General features: G+C 42.5%; 1 protein-coding gene across 3 annotated transcripts in view; it reads left to right on the top strand.

Annotated features, from left to right (window-relative positions):
* The window catches only part of GART (phosphoribosylglycinamide formyltransferase, phosphoribosylglycinamide synthetase, phosphoribosylaminoimidazole synthetase), a 59,632-nt gene that overhangs the window by 29,013 nt on the left and 13,774 nt on the right, over positions 1-16,845 (top strand). For all 3 annotated transcript variants that reach the window (XM_069760803.1, XM_069760802.1, XM_069760804.1), the window contains exons 5-12: positions 5,090-5,201; positions 5,660-5,728; positions 9,662-9,787; positions 10,256-10,343; positions 10,420-10,505; positions 10,740-10,908; positions 12,907-13,138; positions 16,414-16,508. In XM_069760803.1, the coding sequence (XP_069616904.1) occupies positions 5,090-5,201; positions 5,660-5,728; positions 9,662-9,787; positions 10,256-10,343; positions 10,420-10,505; positions 10,740-10,908; positions 12,907-13,138; positions 16,414-16,508 (977 nt within the window). The remainder of the gene's footprint in view (positions 1-5,089; positions 5,202-5,659; positions 5,729-9,661; positions 9,788-10,255; positions 10,344-10,419; positions 10,506-10,739; positions 10,909-12,906; positions 13,139-16,413; positions 16,509-16,845) is intronic.

Here is a 16,845-nt window from a genome sequence, read left to right on the forward strand (position 1 = left end):
GTAGCCCACGCCAGAAACCCTGCTTACCCCCCAAAAGAGGACCTGTCGGCTCCCCTGACATGTCTGTAGCTGCTTGTATTCCCTCTTAACAGCAATTCCATGGCATCTTTTCCTGGAGCCCGGCATTGTGCTGTTCCTGTTACTCCGCTCGGAAATTTATGAATAAAATTGCAACTGGGCAGTGAATAGTGTTAGTCCAGACAATCTGACACCAACAAAGGGTAACGGTTACAAGTTGTTTAGTATATTTACTGGAGGAGCAGCAGAGGGACATTTCCCGAAGTTATTTCTTAAAAATTTCAGAATTATTTTTTTGAATGCAGGCTATAATTTACTTGTCAAAAATGTCCTCTAACGTATTAAAAAATGACATGTCTGGTATTGCCATATGTGAAATAGCCTGAACTAATCAAAATCTAAAATCCCATTTGCTGATGGCTACAATAAAAAAAAAATTGAAATGCCAGAAATCTGGTTTTCAGTCACCACGCTCCCTTTCCCAGCCTTACTTCCACCTTTAACACTATTTATTTATTTTTTTAAGGGTCAAACTTCTTAAAATCAATAAAGTATAGTTTGGTATTGCTATAATTGTGACATTCCCTCCTTCCTGACCAGGCATAATTTCACATTTTATCATTCAATCCTTTTTAATGTAGATCTTTCTTGTTCAGATTTTTTTTTTTTTTTTTATCGCTCCCAATTAAATGTGAATTTCAGCTGACTGGATCTCCTAGGACTCGACAGCTCCTGCTCCCTCCCTATAACCAGCAATCGCATCCTCGCTTGGTTCGGAGGACAATGTGCTGTCAGTGCGTCCTGATCTATATACATATGAGCTGATTCAGCGCTGTCCGGCTGTGTCGCCACCACAATCATGTGAAAGCTGCTTACACTGCATTGATGTTTGTAGAAAAGTACAGAATACCGTATATACTCGAGTATAAGCCGAGATTTTCAGCCATTTTTTTTTTTTTTTTTTTTTTTTAGGCTGAAAGTGCCCCTCTCGGCTTATACTCAAGTCATTGTCCCAGGGGGTTGGTGTGGGAGCGACAGCTTCTTCCTATGTTCAGCGGTCACGTGTTACAGCTCATTAAAGTAATGAATATGGACGTGACTTCACTCTCATAGGGATGGAGCCGCATATTCATTACTTCAATGAGCGGTACGATGTGCCCTCTGAACATAGGAAGAAGCTGTCGGAGACCATCAGAGAAGCAGGGACCATACCGGGAGCAGGTGAGTATGACTGGGGAGGGGAGCCATGGGATATTCAACTGTCCTCTTTCCACCGCCGCTCCATCTTCCGCGTCCTCTGCCTGTGACTTTCAGGTCAGAAGGCGCGATGACGTGTTTAGTGTGCGCGGTGGAGCGAGGATAGGTGAATATCGCAAGTACCAGTGTCCCTGCCTTCTCAGGACAAAAGGTGAGTATGTCATATATATATTTTTTTTTTTTTTTATTGCAGCATATTGGGCAAATGTTTCCATGGAGCATCTCATGGGGCCAAAATCAACCTTAATGCAGCATTATATAGTTATTAAGGTTGAAGGAAGACTATAAGTCCATCTAGTTCAACCCATAGCCTAACCTAACATGTTGATCCAGAGGAAGGCAAAAAAAAACCCCATGTGGCAAATGGTAAGCTCCACATTGGGGAAAAAAATTCCTTCCCGACTCCACATATGGCAGACTAATTCCCTGGATCAACGCCCTATCAAGGAATCTAGTATATATACCCTGTAACATTATACTTTTCCAGAAATATGTCCAGTCCCCTCTTAAATTTAAGTAATGAATCACTCATTACAACATCATATGGCAGAGAGTTCCATAGTCTCACTGCTCTTACAGTAAAGAATCCGCGTCTGTTATTATGCTTAAACCTTTTTTCCTCCAAACGCAGAGGATGCCCCCTTGTCCCCGTTTCAGGTCTAAGATTAAAAAGATCATCAGAAAGGTCTTTGTACTGTCTCCTCATATATTTATACATTAAAATAAGATCACCCCTTAGTCTTCGTTTTTCCAAACTAAATAGCCCCAAGTGTAATAACCTATCTTGGTATTGCAGACCCCCCAGTCCTCTAATAACCTTGGTCGCTCTTCTCTGCACCCGCTCTAGTTCAGCTATGTCTTTCTTATACACCGGAGACCAGAACTGTGCACAGTATTCTAAGTGTGGTCGAACTAGTGACTTGTATAGAGGTAAAATTATGTTCTCCTCATGAGCATCTATGCCTCTTTTAATGCATCCCATTATTTTATTTGCCTTTGTAGCAGCTGCCTGACACTGGCCACTGAATATGAGTTTGTCATCCACCCATACACCCAGGTCTTTTTCATTGACGGTTTTGCCCAGAGTTTTAGAATTAAGCACATAATTATACATCTTATTACTTCTACCCAAGTGCATGACCTTACATTTATCCCCATTAAAGCTCATTTGCCATTTATCAGCCCAAGCTTCTAGTTTACATAAATCCTCCTGTAATATAAAATTGTCCTCCTCTGTATTGATTACCCTGCAGAGTTTTTAGTGTCATCTGCAAATATTGAAATTCTACTCTGTATGCCCCCCCACAAGGTCATTAACAAATGTTAAAAAGAAGAGGGCCCAATACTGACCCCTGTGGTACCCCACTGCTAACCGCTACCCAGTCTGAGTGTGCTCCATTAATAACCACCCTTTGTTTCCTATCCCTGAGCCAGCTCTCAACCCACTTACACATATTTTCCCCTATCCCCATTATTCTCATTTTATGTATCAACCTTTTGTGTGGCACCGTATCAAAAGCTTTTGAAAAGTCCATATACACTACATCCACTGGGTTCCCTTGGTCCAATCCGGAACTTACCTCTTCATAGAAACTGATCAGATTAGTCTGACATGAACGGTCCCTAGTAAACCCGTGCTGATACTGGGTCATGAGGTTATTCCTCTTCAGATACTCCAGTATAGCATCCCTTAGAATGCCCTCCAGGATTTTACCCACAGTAGAGGTTAAGCTTACTGGCCTGTAATTTCCGAGTTCAGTTTTTGTTCCCTTTTTGAATATTGGCACCACATTTGCTATATGCCAGTCCTGTGGTACAGACCCTGTTATTATGGAGTCTTTAAAGATTAAAAATAATGGTCTATCAATGACTGTACTTAATTCCTGCAGTACTCGAGGGTGTATCCCATCCGGGCCCGGAGATTTGTCAATTTTAGTGATTTTTAGACGCCGACGTACTTCCTGCTGGGTTAAGCAGGTGACATTTAATGGGGAATTTTTATCACTAGTCATTTTGTCTGCCATGGGATTTTCTTGTGTAAATACTGATGAAAAAAAGTCATTTAGCATATTGGCTTTTTCCTCATCCTCATCCACCATTTCACCCAGACTATTTTTAAGGGGGCCAACACTATCATTTTTTAGTTTCTTACTATTTATGTAGTTAAAGAATATTTTGGGATTATTTTTACTCTCTCTGGCAATGAGTCTGTCTCAATCTTTGCTGCCTTGATTTGCTTTTTACAGAATTTATTTAATTTTTTGTATTTATTTAATGCCTCCTCACTACCTACTTCCTTTAATTCTCTAAATGCTTTCTTTTTGTCACTTATTGCGCCCCTTACAGCTCTATTTAGCCATATTGGTTTCCTCCTATTTCTAGTATGTTTATTCCCATACGGTATATACTGTGCACAGGTCCTATCCAGGATGCTAATAAACGTCTCCCATTTTCTTTGTGTATTTTTGTGTCTCAGGATATCGTTTCAGTTAATTGCAAGATCATCTCTCATCCGTTGGAAATTTGCCCTCCTGAAGTTTAGTGTCCTTGTAACCCCTCTATTACACATCTTTTTAAAGGATACATGAAAACTTATTATTTTGTGATCGCTATTTCCCAAGTAACCCCCAACCCTTATATTTGCTATGCGGTCTGGCCTGTTGGTTAATATTAGGTCTAGCAGTGCCCCCCTTCTTGTTGGGTCCTGAACCAGTTGTGAAAGGTAATTGTCTCTCACAGTTGTCAAAAACCGATTACCTTTGCTGGAACTGCAGGTTTCTGTTCCCCAATCTATTTCAGGGTAGTTGAAGTCCCCCATAATAATGACTTCTCCTTGAGTCGCAGCTTCATCTATTTGCTTTACGAGGATATTCTCCATTGCTTCCATTATTTTTGGAGACTTATAACAAACCCCTATCAGTAATTTATTATTTTTTCCCCCTTCCCTTATCTCCACCCACAGGGACTCTACATTTTTCATTAGATTCACCTATATTATCACGCAGGATGGGTTTTAAGGATGATTTTACATATAGACACACACCTCCCCCTCGCTTATCTGTACAGTCATTTCTGAACAGGCTATAGCCCTGCAAGTTAACAGCCCAGTCATGGCTCTCATCCAGCCATGTTTCAGATATGGGGCACATTTTCTATGGAGCATCTTATGGGGCCATAATCAACCTTTATGCAGCATTATATGGGGCACATTTTCTATGGAGCATCTTATGGGGCCATAATCAACCTTTGTGCAGCATTATTTGGGGCATAATTTGTATGGAGCATCTTATGAGGCCCATCATGAACTGTATGGAGCATTATATGGGGCTCCTGATTCAATATGGATATTCAAAAACACTTAACCTACTGATGTCTCAATTAATTTTACTTTTATTGGTATCTATTTTTATTTTTGAAATTTACCAGTAGCTGCTGCATTTCCCACCCTAGGCTTATACTCGAGTCACTAAGTTTTCCCAGTTTTTTTTGTTGCAAAATTAGGGGTGTCGGCTTATACTCGAGTATATACGGTAGATTGTGGACCGCATGGACATTTATAGTTTGACTTGTCCAGAAGTAGTTACGGGATTAAATGGGACCTGTCATTCCACCCTTTTTAGAAAATGCTCCTTCTTTTTCCATGGCTGTGCATGGTCAGTCCCATTATGGCTGAGGATTTTCCGCTAGATCCTTAAACCATGTGGCTTTAAGTTTTCATACACTTATCTATACGTAGCAATGCACCATCCACTATTCTCTGTATGCTACACTGTTTTTATATATAATTTGTTCCCTTTTCCTTTTAATATTTTAGTGCGGATTTCCGTGCCCTGGTGGTAAAAGCGAGCGGCCTGGCTGCCGGGAAGGGAGTGATTGTAGCCGGCAGTAAAGAGGAGGCCTGCAAAGCGGTGAAGGAAATCATGCAGGTTTGTTCTGGCGGCAGTTTTAGGGTATGTGTCCACGTTCAGGATTACATCAGGATTTGGTCAGGATTTTTCATCAGTATTCCTCAGCCAAAACCAGGAGTGGGTGATAAATGCAGAAGTGGTGCATATGTTTCTATTATACTTTTCCGCTAATTGTTCCACTCCTGGTTTTGGCTACAAATACTGATGAAAAATCCTGACCAAATCCTGATGCAATCCTGAACGTGGACACATACCCTAAGTCCTTCATTTCTGGCCTACATTGTAATATTTATGCAGATATTTTACCTTTATAAAAGTAAGTTTCGGCTTTTTTTTAAATTTTCTTATTAATCTCTTGTCTGTGGTATTTCTGATGTCCATGGATAATGCACTTTATATGAGTACATGATACGATGCTTTCCGCGTCTCCTTTGCTCGCTGTCACTGCATTAATTCTTATTGTTTCCTTCTTATAGGACAGGACTTTTGGAGAAGCTGGAGATACAGTTGTGGTGGAGGAGCTGCTGGAGGGGGAAGAAGTGTCTGTAAGTATCACATGTACCTGCCGTCAATGGAATAACTGTGCTGTAACAGTCTATATACCTGTATATCAGGTCATCTACTAGAGCGTTCTCATCCTAAATACTTGGGCATTCATCCCTTCCTGCAGCCAACAATTTCCGTTTTTTTTTTCCCTTTCTTTGGAGCCATACTTTTTAAACTTGGATTGTCTACTCGGGACAAATTGTCCTTTTGAATGACACCATTCATTTTATCATGGGATGCCCTGGAAAGTGGTTAAAAAAAATAATTCCAAGTGCTTCAAAATTGCAATAAGTTCAATTCTGTAATAGTTAATTTAACATATTCACTATACTGTAAACCTGAGATGGCAGTATGATTTCACCAGGCCAGTAGGGTTACGCTGATGAGAGATATATATATATATATATATATATATATATATATATATATATATATATATATATATATATATATATATATATATGTGGGGCAAAAAAGTATTTAGTCAGTCAGCAATAGTGCAAGTTCCACCACTTAAAAAGATGAGAGGCGTCTGTAATTTACATCATAGGTAGACCTCAACTATGGGAGACAAACTGAGAAAAAAAAATCCAGAAAATCACATTGTCTGTTTTTTTTAACATTTTATTTGCATATTATGGTGGAAAATAAGTATTTGGTCAGAAACAAAATTTCATCTCAATACTTTGTAATATATCCTTTGTTGGCAATGACAGAGGTCAAACGTTTTCTGTAAGTCTTCACAAGGTTGCCACACACTGTTGTTGGTATGTTGGCCCATTCCTCCATGCAGATCTCCTCTAGAGCAGTGATGTTTTTGGCTTTTCGCTTGGCAACACGGACTTTCAACTCCCTCCAAAGGTTTTCTATAGGGTTGAGATCTGGAGACTGGCTAGGCCACTCCAGGACCTTGAAATGCTTCTTACGAAGCCACTCCTTCGTTGCCCTGGCGGTGTGCTTTGGATCATTGTCATGTTGAAAGACCCAGCCACGTTTCATCTTCAATGCCCTTGCTGATGGAAGGAGGTTTGCACTCAAAATCTCACGATACATGGCCCCATTCACTCTTTCATGTACCCGGATCAGTCGTCCTGGCCCCTTTGCAGAGAAACAGCCCCAAAGCATGATGTTTCCACCACCATGCTTTACAGTAGGTATGGTGTTTGATGGATGCAACTCAGTATTCTTTTTCCTCCAAACACGACAAGTTGTGTTTCTACCAAACAGTTCCAGTTTGGTTTCATCAGACCATAGGACATTCTCCCAAAACTCCTCTGGATCATCCAAATGCTCTCTAGCAAACTTCAGTCGGGCCCGGACATGTACTGGCTTAAGCAGTGGGACACGTCTGGCACTGCAGGATCTGAGTCCATGGTGGCGTAGTGTGTTACTTATGGTAGGCCTTGTTACATTGGTCCCAGCTCTCTGCAGTTCATTCACTAGGTCCCCCCACGTGGTTCTGGGATTTTTGCTCACCGTTCTTGTGATCATTCTGACCCCACGGGGTGGGATTTTGCGTGGAGCCCCAGATGGAGGGAGATTATCAGTGGTCTTGTATGTCTTCCATTTTCTAATTATTGCTCCCACTGTTGATTTCTTCACTCCAAGCTGGTTGGCTATTGCAGATTCAGTCTTCCCAGCCTGGTGCAGGGCTACAATTTTGTTTCTGGTGTCCTTTGACAGCTCTTTGGTCTTCACCATAGTGGAGTTTGGAGTCAGACTGTTTGAGGGTGTGCACAGGTGTCTTTTTATACTGATAACAAGTTTAAACAGGTGCCATTACTACAGGTAATGAGTGGAGGAAAGAGGAGACTCTTAAAGAAGAAGTTACAGGTCTGTGAGAGCCAGAAATCTTGATTGTTTGTTTCTGACCAAATACTTATTTTCCACCATAATATGCAAAAAAAAAATGTTAAAAAAACAGACAATGTGATTTTCTGGATTTTTTTTCTCAGTTTGTCTCCCATAGTTGAGGTCTACCTATGATGTAAATTACAGACGCCTCTCATCTTTTTAAGTGGTGGAACTTGCACTATTGCTGACTGACTAAATACTTTTTTGCCCCACTATATATATATAATTTATATTTTGCACTGCATGCTGTGGCGGCACTGTCGGTCGAAGAGAGGGGAGAGTGGGTGTGGCTTACAGTGGCTGATGGGAGATTTGTATTCCTCTGCCTTTCAGTTGCCATCATGCAGTGGACACGTGAGGAGAGGTCATTTTGTGTTGAAGCGTATTTTTCAAATGCCCACTCGATCATTGCAGTGCAGCGTGCTTTTCGTTTACAATTCGCTGTTCCTCCACGCGGACGTGTTCCTGGACGGCAATCAATTGTAAATTGGGTGAATGCATTCAGAACAGCAGGGAATGTGTCATGTGTACGAAGGGGACCTGAGAGAAGGATTACAACACCACAAAACATCGAGAGAGTTAGAGCAGCAGTACTGCAATCTCCGAAACGCTCTGCTCGGAAGCAATCATTTGCTCTTGGCATTTCAAGACGTTCTCTCCACCGGATTCTTCATGATGAACTGAATTTTCACCCGTATAAAATGTGCGTGGTCCAACATTTGTCAGCATGGGACTATTTGACACGGCGGACCTCTTGTGAAGACATGTTAGCAACGATACCCCGTGACGCAATTGTGTTTTTTTCTGATGAGGCACATTTTCACCTCAGTGGGTGTGTAAACAAACAAAATATGCGTTACTGGAGTGAAACAAACCCCAGAGAAGTTCACGAGAGACCTCTGCATTCGGACCGCGTCACTGTGTGGTGCGCCATATCACGAGTAGGCATCATTGGTCCTTACTTTTTTCAGGATAATGGTCGTGCCATAACTGTGAACTTCGAACGGTACTTGTCTATGATACAGGATTATTTTCAGCCGGCTCTTGAGGCAATGGAACTAGAGGATACATGGTTCCAACAGGATGGTGCCACTGCACACACAGCGAGGGTTACCATGAATTGTTTGAGGCAAATGTTTCCTGGACGGCTTATCTCTTTGAGGGGAGATGTGAACTGGCCAGCACGCTCACCAGATTTAGCCCCATGCGATTTTTTTCCTTTGGGGTTACCTGAAGTCTAAGGTGTATATCAACCGTCCCAACACCTTGGAAGACCTAAGGAACAATATTGAAGCTGAAATTGGCAGAATACCAGTGGACATGCTTGTTAGAGTTCATGAAAACTTCACAAAACATATGCAGCAGTGTGTGGATAGCGAAGGTCGACATTTGCCAGATACACTATTTAAAACCATGTAATTTAAAAATTCCATTACTGTTCAGTATAATTAAAATATAAAATAAATTTTTCTAATGATCATAATTTTTTTATTTCATTCCCAAATCAGCAAATTACCGCGCTCCACCCTGTATATATCTCTATCTATCCTCATAGTGCCACATCGTGAAAATTTTAAGGCTGTGTGCACATTTTGTTTTTTTTCGCTATAAAAATGCATAACAAACGCATACATTATGTATTTCATCATTTAGAATGCATTCCGCAATTTTTGTGCACATGATGCGTCTTTTTCCGCGAAAAAAACGCATCGCGGTAAAAAACGCAGCATGTTCATTAATTTTGCGTTTTTCCTGCTATTTAATGCATTGGGAAGCTCCGGGAAAAAAATGCGTCAAAAACGCATGCGGATTTCTTGCAGAAAAGGTCTGGTTTTGCTCAGGAAGTTCCTGCACGTGTGCACATAGCCTAAATGTTACTGTTCTCTGAAAATGGTGATACAAAAGAAATGTACCGGTATTTATTTTTAAAAATTCCTTTTGTCGCCATTTTCAGAGACCATAATATTTTACTTTTTCAGCATGCGGCGCTGAGGTTTTTTTTTTTTTTTGTTTTAAATCTTAACAGATCTGCCATAATAACTGACTACAAGCTTGGCTCCTCGTTTGCTTCTCCGCAGTGCCTGTGTTTCACGGATGGACTCACTGTTGCCCCAATGCCACCGGCCCAGGATCATAAGAGGCTGATGGATGAAGACCAAGGCCCCAACACAGGAGGAATGGGGGCTTATTGTCCTGTGCCCCAGGTATAACCTAAAGTAGGGCCTAGTGTGTTTCTCCTACAGAGGATCTGTCGCTTCTCCTGTCAGTTGTGGTCATTGCATTCTTCATAAAACAAGACTACAGGGTCAACATTCCCTAGAGCGGAGTCCTTGCGTGGTCGCTCCGTTATTCCTCCTGGAAACCTATGAATTAATTTACATTTGGATGTTACTAGTTATGGGGGATTTGCTACACAGACTGAAATCAGTGCCGCACCATGTGGTAACACCCCGCATACAGAAACTGACAGGAGGGTTAACAGAGGAACGTCATTGGCCTCGTTACAGGAAAGTTGCTCCAGAATTAATAGGAATGTGTCACTTTGAGGTTTTCCTTTTGAAAGTCTGCCAGATATCTGCACAATCCCGCAGTCATGGCGGCTAAACTTCTGTGTTCCTCTCCATATTTTACTTGTACAAATTTGCCACTTATTTAATTTAATCTCATGGCAGGTTTCTAAGGATTTGCTTGATGAGATCCGGGATTCTGTTCTGCAAAGAACCGTGAACGGGATCCGAGAAGAGGGCGCCCCGTACGTTGGTGAGTAGGCGACGTCCACTTGATATAAGCGAACGTTTCGCAGACTTTCTGCCATTATCGATGCTTTATATTTCAGGCGTTCTCTATGCCGGATTAATGCTGACAAAGGACGGCCCTAAGGTGCTGGAATATAACTGCAGATTTGGGGACCCCGAATGTCAGGTGAGTCTTGGAGGCGATTGACGGCTGTCGTGTGATTTTTGTTTTGAAGGGTTTACGTTGGTGAGACCCGCTGGGTATGGGATGGCTGCCTTAGTCATGGTCGTGCCTGGTTACCGCAGTGTCTCTCCATGCCACATCAGGTGGAAAAGAAAGCCCCCGAGTGACCCCACAAAATCAGGTTACATTGTACCTTTATATCTTCACTATGAACTAATCAACTGTTCTATTTTCAAGGTGATTCTGCCGCTGCTTCAGAGCGACCTCTATGAAGTTATCCAGGCCACCATCGACGGTCAACTTGCTGGTTCTATGCCAGTCTGGTTACAGGACCACGCTGCTGTTACTGTGGTCATGGCCAGTGGAGGCTATCCTGGTAGTTATAGCAAGGGCCTGGAAATCACAGGTACAGGAAATTTTGTTTTCAATTTGTTTATTTTTTTTAATTTAATGTAAATTTAGAAATGATCAGTTGTTGATGCTATTAGTCACTCGATTATGCCTTTAGAAATGACACAGAATGTGGAAATTCTCTATTTCCATTCAAGCGATGAGTAAGAAAAAAATCAGATTTCACGGTTTCCATTAGCAGAATAGTGAGTGCAGCTCTGGGGTATAATACAGGATGTAACTCAGGATCAGTAATGTAATGTCTGTACACAGTGACTGCACCAGCAGAATAGTGAGTGCAGCTCTGGGGTATAATACAGGATGTAACTCAGGAACAGTAATGTAATGTCTGTACACAGTGACTGCACCAGCAGAATAGTGAGTGCAGCTCTGGGGTATAATACAGGATGTAACTCAGGAACAGTAATGTAATGTCTGTACACAGTGACTGCACCAGCAGAATAGTGAGTGCAGCTCTGGGGTATAATACAGGATGTAACTCAGGAACAGTAATGTAATGTCTGTACACAGTGACTGCACCAGCAGAATAGTGAGTGCAGCTCTGGGGTATCATACAGGATGTAACTCAGGAACAGTAATGTAATGTCTGTACACAGTGACTGCACCAGCAGAATAGTGAGTGCAGCTCTGGGGTATAATACAGGATGTAACTCAGGAACAGTAATGTAATGTCTGTACACAGTGACTGCACCAGCAGAATAGTGAGTGCAGCTCTGGGGTATCATACAGGATGTAACTCAGGAACAGTGATGTAATGTCTGTACACAGTGACTGCACCAGCAGAATAGTGAGTGCAGCTCTGGAGTATAATACAGGATGTAACTCAGGAACAGTGATGTAATGTCTGTACACAGTGACTGCACCAGCAGAATAGTGAGTGCAGCTCTGGAGTATAATACAGGATGTAACTCAGGAACAGTGATGTAATGTATGTACACAGTGACTGCACCAGCAGAATAGTGAGTGCAGCTCTGGAGTATAATACAGGAGGTAACTCAGGGTCAGTAATGTAATGTATGTACACAGTGACTGCACCAGCAGAATAGTGAGTGCAGCTCTGGAGTATAATACAGGATGTAACTCAGGATCAGTAATGTATGTACACAGTGACTACACCAGCAGAATAGTGAGTGCAGCTCTGGGGTATAATACAGGATATAACTCAGGGTCAGTAATGTAATGTATCTACACAGTGACTGCACCAGCAGAATAGTGAGTGCAGCTCTGGAGTATAATACAGGATGTAACTCAGGATCAGTAATGTAATGTATGTACACAGTGACTGCACAAGCAGAATAGTGAGTGCAGCTCTGGAGTATAATACAGGATGTACCTCAGGGTCAGTAAGGTAATGTATGTACACAGTGACTACACCAGCAGAATAGTGAGTGCAGCTCTGGGGTATAATACAGGATATAACTCAGGGTCAGTAATGTAATGTATGTGCACAGTGACTGCACCAGCAGAATAGTGAGTGCAGCTCTGGAGTATAATACAGGATGTAACTCAGGATCAGTAATGTAATGTATGTACACAGTGACTGCACCAGCAGAATAGTGAGTGCAGCTCTGGAGTATAATACAGGATGTACCTCAGGATCAGTAATGTAATGTATGTACACAGTGACTGCAGCAGCAGAATAGTGAGTGCAGCTCTGGGTAGAATTCAGAATAATGTATGGAGATATCTATTTAAGTAGCTTGTCAAAGGTGAATCTGTGCCTTTTGTAATGCTCGTCAGATTAAGCAAATCCATCGTTACATGAATATCCTCTTTCTGGTGTTTTTAGAGGGGAGTTGTACAGGATCCCCAGGTAATGGCCTGAGCAGAGGATGACTACACAGGGCAGCTCCTCTTCTGTAGGAACGGCCATATTTATGCATTACGTGAAAATCCATTTGCTTTTATTGTGAGCCATGTATTTCCGGGGCAGGTTACCCAGTCAGTGTTTATTACACACCACACTTGGGTACATTTTTTGTTTCTTTCCCAGGGCTAACAAATGCCCAGACCCTTGGTATGGAGGTGTTCCACGCTGGCACAGCACTGAAGGATGGAAAGGTGGTCACCAGCGGAGGGCGAGTTCTGACCGTGACCTCACTTAGGAAGGATTTACCATCTGCACTAGAAGAGGCCAACAAAGGAGCGTCTGCCATAGACTTCCCCGGAGCCGTGTACAGGAAGGACATTGGTTTCCGAGCCATCGCCTATCTCCGGCAGCACAGGTGTGTATAGGAGGATCAGCAGCGAGACTCGTGTCATCGGTGACTGTAACCGGCCATCGACTCTTATTGTGTAGATTTTGATCTGTAACTTTTATTTGGTTGCAATAAAACACTACAAGTTTTGTTAAAAGCCCGTGTCGTCTCCATGTAATTATCACCAAAAAACATCAATATATTTATCATGCGTCCATGAATGTTTTATTTTGGGTTTCCTTCTCTCCTCCCCTATTTGATTTATTTTTATCTCTTGCTATCCTCTTACATCAGTCTTACATTCACATCAAAGCTGCATATTTGATTGCAGAAAATACAATGCATCGGATTCTTGGAAACTTGAGACCTGCAGCATTGATGCTGCAGATGTCGGTGCAAAATTCACCCTTTTAGATGCACTGAATGAAACTTGCATCTCCTGCGTATCACTTACATAACAATATCCAAAGTAGTTAATGCCCTGGACAGAAAATACAGTAAAGGGAGAGATTTTATCATTCCTCTACCCCAGTTTTCAGAGTCAAAGTTGCAATATTTATATATTCTTCTTATTGTTGCCCTTTTTTCTTCTTTTGCTCATTTCTTCTTGCTCGTCATGTTGCTAAAAAGTGGACTGTGCCTTGTGAAATGGGTCTGCATGCGACAGCCCTACTAAAATCCACAAAAGCAAACTTGTCGATTTGTAACTGAAATCCACAGTGGCTCGTAATTCTACACACAGCCTAAATATTTTAAAGGGTAATAATAATTTTGGATACCTTACTAGAGCAAACATTTGGTTCTCGTGACTTATATCTTGAACTCCATATATTGGAAGAGGCTCCATAATAAAGATCTAGAATTATCCTGCGCTCAGGTAGGAAGGAAGGAACAGGTAACAGTCTTATCTTTTGGAGCCATTGGGCACTGAAAAAATAAAAGTAAATAAAATTAAAAAAAAGTGTGTGTAAAATATATTAGATGGTGGCCCGATTCTAACGCATCGGGTATTCTAGAATATGTATTCATGTATGTATATAGCAGCCGCATAGTATATCGCACAGTCCACGTAGTATATAGGAGCTATTATTATTATTATTATTTATTTATTTATATAGCACCATTGATTCCATGGTGCTGTACATGAGAAGGGGTTACATACAAGTTACAAATATCACATACAGTAAACAAACTAACAATGACGGACTGATACAGAGGGGCGAGGACCCTGCCCTTGCGGGCTTACATTCTACAGGATTATGGGGAAGGAGACAGTAGGTTGAGGGTTGCAGGAGCTCCGGTGTTGGTGAGGCGGTAGCTCCGGTGTTGGTGAGGCGGTAGCTCCGGTGTTGGTGAGGCGGTAGCTCCGGTGTTGGTGAGGCGGTAGCTTCGTTGGTGATGAGGCAGCAGCGGTGTCAGTGCAGGCTGTAGGCTTTCCTGAAGAGATGAGTTTTCAGGTTCCATCTGAAGGATCCGACTGTGGTTGATAGTCGGACGTGTTGGGGCAGAGAGTTCCAGAGGATGGGGGATATTCGGGAGAAGTCTTGGAGGCGATTGGATGAGGAGCGAATAAGTGTGGAGGAGAGAAGGAGGTCTTGGGAGGACGGGAGATTAGTTCAGAGATATATGGAGGAGACAGGTTATGGATGGCTTTGTAGGTCAGTATTAGCAATTTGAACTGGATACGCTGAGGGAATGGGAGCCAGTGAAGAGATTTGCAGAGGGGGGAAGCGGAGGAGTAGCGAGGAGAGAGATGGATTAGTCGGGCAGCAGAGTTAATGATGGACTGGAGAGGTGCAAGGGTGTTAGCAGGGGAGGCCACAGAAAAGGATGTTGCAGTAGTCAAGGCGGGAAATGATGAGGGCGTGCACAAGCATTTTAGTAGATTGGGGGTTGAGGAAAGGACGGATCCTGGAGATATTTTTGAGCTGGAGGCGACAGGAGGTGGAAAGAGCTTGGATGTGTGGTTTGAAGGACAGCTATGTAGTATATAGCAGACAAATACTACGTGGCCTGTGCTATATACTATGTGGCTGCTATAGACATACATATTGTAGAATACCCGATGCGTTAATACAGGCCATGCAGTATATAACACAGGCGACGTATCTAACACAGGACACGCAGTATATAACACTGGCCACGTAATATATAGCACAGGCCACGCAGTATATAGCAGCCACGTAGTATATAGCACTTCCCACGCAGTACAGAACACAGCCCACATAGTATATAAAACTGCCCACGCAGTATATAGCAGCCACGTAATATATAGCACAGCCCACATAGTATATAACAGTGCCTATGTAGTATATAGCAGCCACGCGGTATCTAACACAGCCCACGTAGTATACAGCAGTGTGGGCACATATCCCTGTTTAAAAAAAAAAAAATAAAAAATGGTTACATACTCACCCCTTGGGATCCACCGAAGCTCCGGCGATACATGCGCGGCTGCCGCCATCTTCCGTTCCCAGGATGCATTGCAAAATTACCCAGATGTCTCGCGAGACCACTAAGTCTTCTGGGTAATTTCGCAATGCATCGCCGGGAACGGAAGATGGCGGCCGGCGCGAGCAGCTCGGTGGACTACAGAGGGTGAGAATAGCAGGTTTTGTTTTTTTTTATTATTTTTAACATTAGATTTTTTTACTATTGATGCCGCATAGGCAGCATCAATAGTAAAAAGTTGGGGACACACAGGGTTAATAGCAGCGGTTACGGAGTGCGTTACCCGCGGCATAATGCGGTCCGTTACCGCCGGCATTAACCCTGTATTAACGGTGACTGGAGGGGAGTATGCGGGCGCCGGGCAGTGACTGCGGGGAGTAAGGAGCGGCCATTTTCTTCCGGACTGTGCCCGTCGCTGATTGGTCGTGGCTGTTTTGCCACAACCAATCAGCGACTTGGATTTCCATGAGACAGAGGCCGCGACCAATGAATATCCGCGACAGAAAAAAACTGATAAAATTCAATGAGAAAAAATGCTGTTTTGAGATTTAGCCTAATTAGGAGGGAGGGGAGAAAACAAAACGCCATCTCCATACTGCACACAGCATGTTCACCCCTCTCATACACCACAGAGGTGAGAGGAAATATCGCCTGGGTAGATGGTTATGGTGTTCAAACTCCATAAAGCATTTATTAATAAAGAAAAAATAATAATCTCCCCTTACCCTTTAAAAAAAAAAAACAAGAGAATTTTTATAATTAAAAGTTAATTAGCATAATTGTGTAGAGTAAAATATTGATCAGGATCTAGATTCTAACAGAGGGTGACTGAAGACTTCTGCTTCTTACAGACATCTCACCTACAAGGACAGTGGTGTGGATATTGAGGCTGGAAATAACCTGGTGCGGAAAATTAAACCATTTGCGGCAGCTACAGCTAGACCAGGTACAGTTATTCTCATGAACTGCGGTGGTGACCCAGCAGAGCCCAGTGTCACCCGTCCATAGGGAACATACTAATTGTGGATGATAAGCAGGAGAACAAGAGCAGAGACTTTAACTACATATAGGCATAGCCGAGAAGACGAGCTTATAGTTAGAGGCAGGTCACCGGATGGAGCTGGTCAGTGCATGCTGGAAACTCAAGGTAAGGAAGATCCTGCACCTATAGTGCTGGAGGAATGCTGAGGAGGAGCCACCACTCAAAAAGGGGTGAAGGGCAAGTTCGAGAGCATGAGAATCTGGTCAGCTCCTATACATAAAACTGCTATGTGCTAGAAAAG

Source organism: Ranitomeya imitator, chromosome 3, assembly GCF_032444005.1.
Source record: "Ranitomeya imitator isolate aRanImi1 chromosome 3, aRanImi1.pri, whole genome shotgun sequence".
In the NCBI taxonomy this organism is placed as follows: domain Eukaryota; kingdom Metazoa; phylum Chordata; class Amphibia; order Anura; family Dendrobatidae; genus Ranitomeya; species Ranitomeya imitator.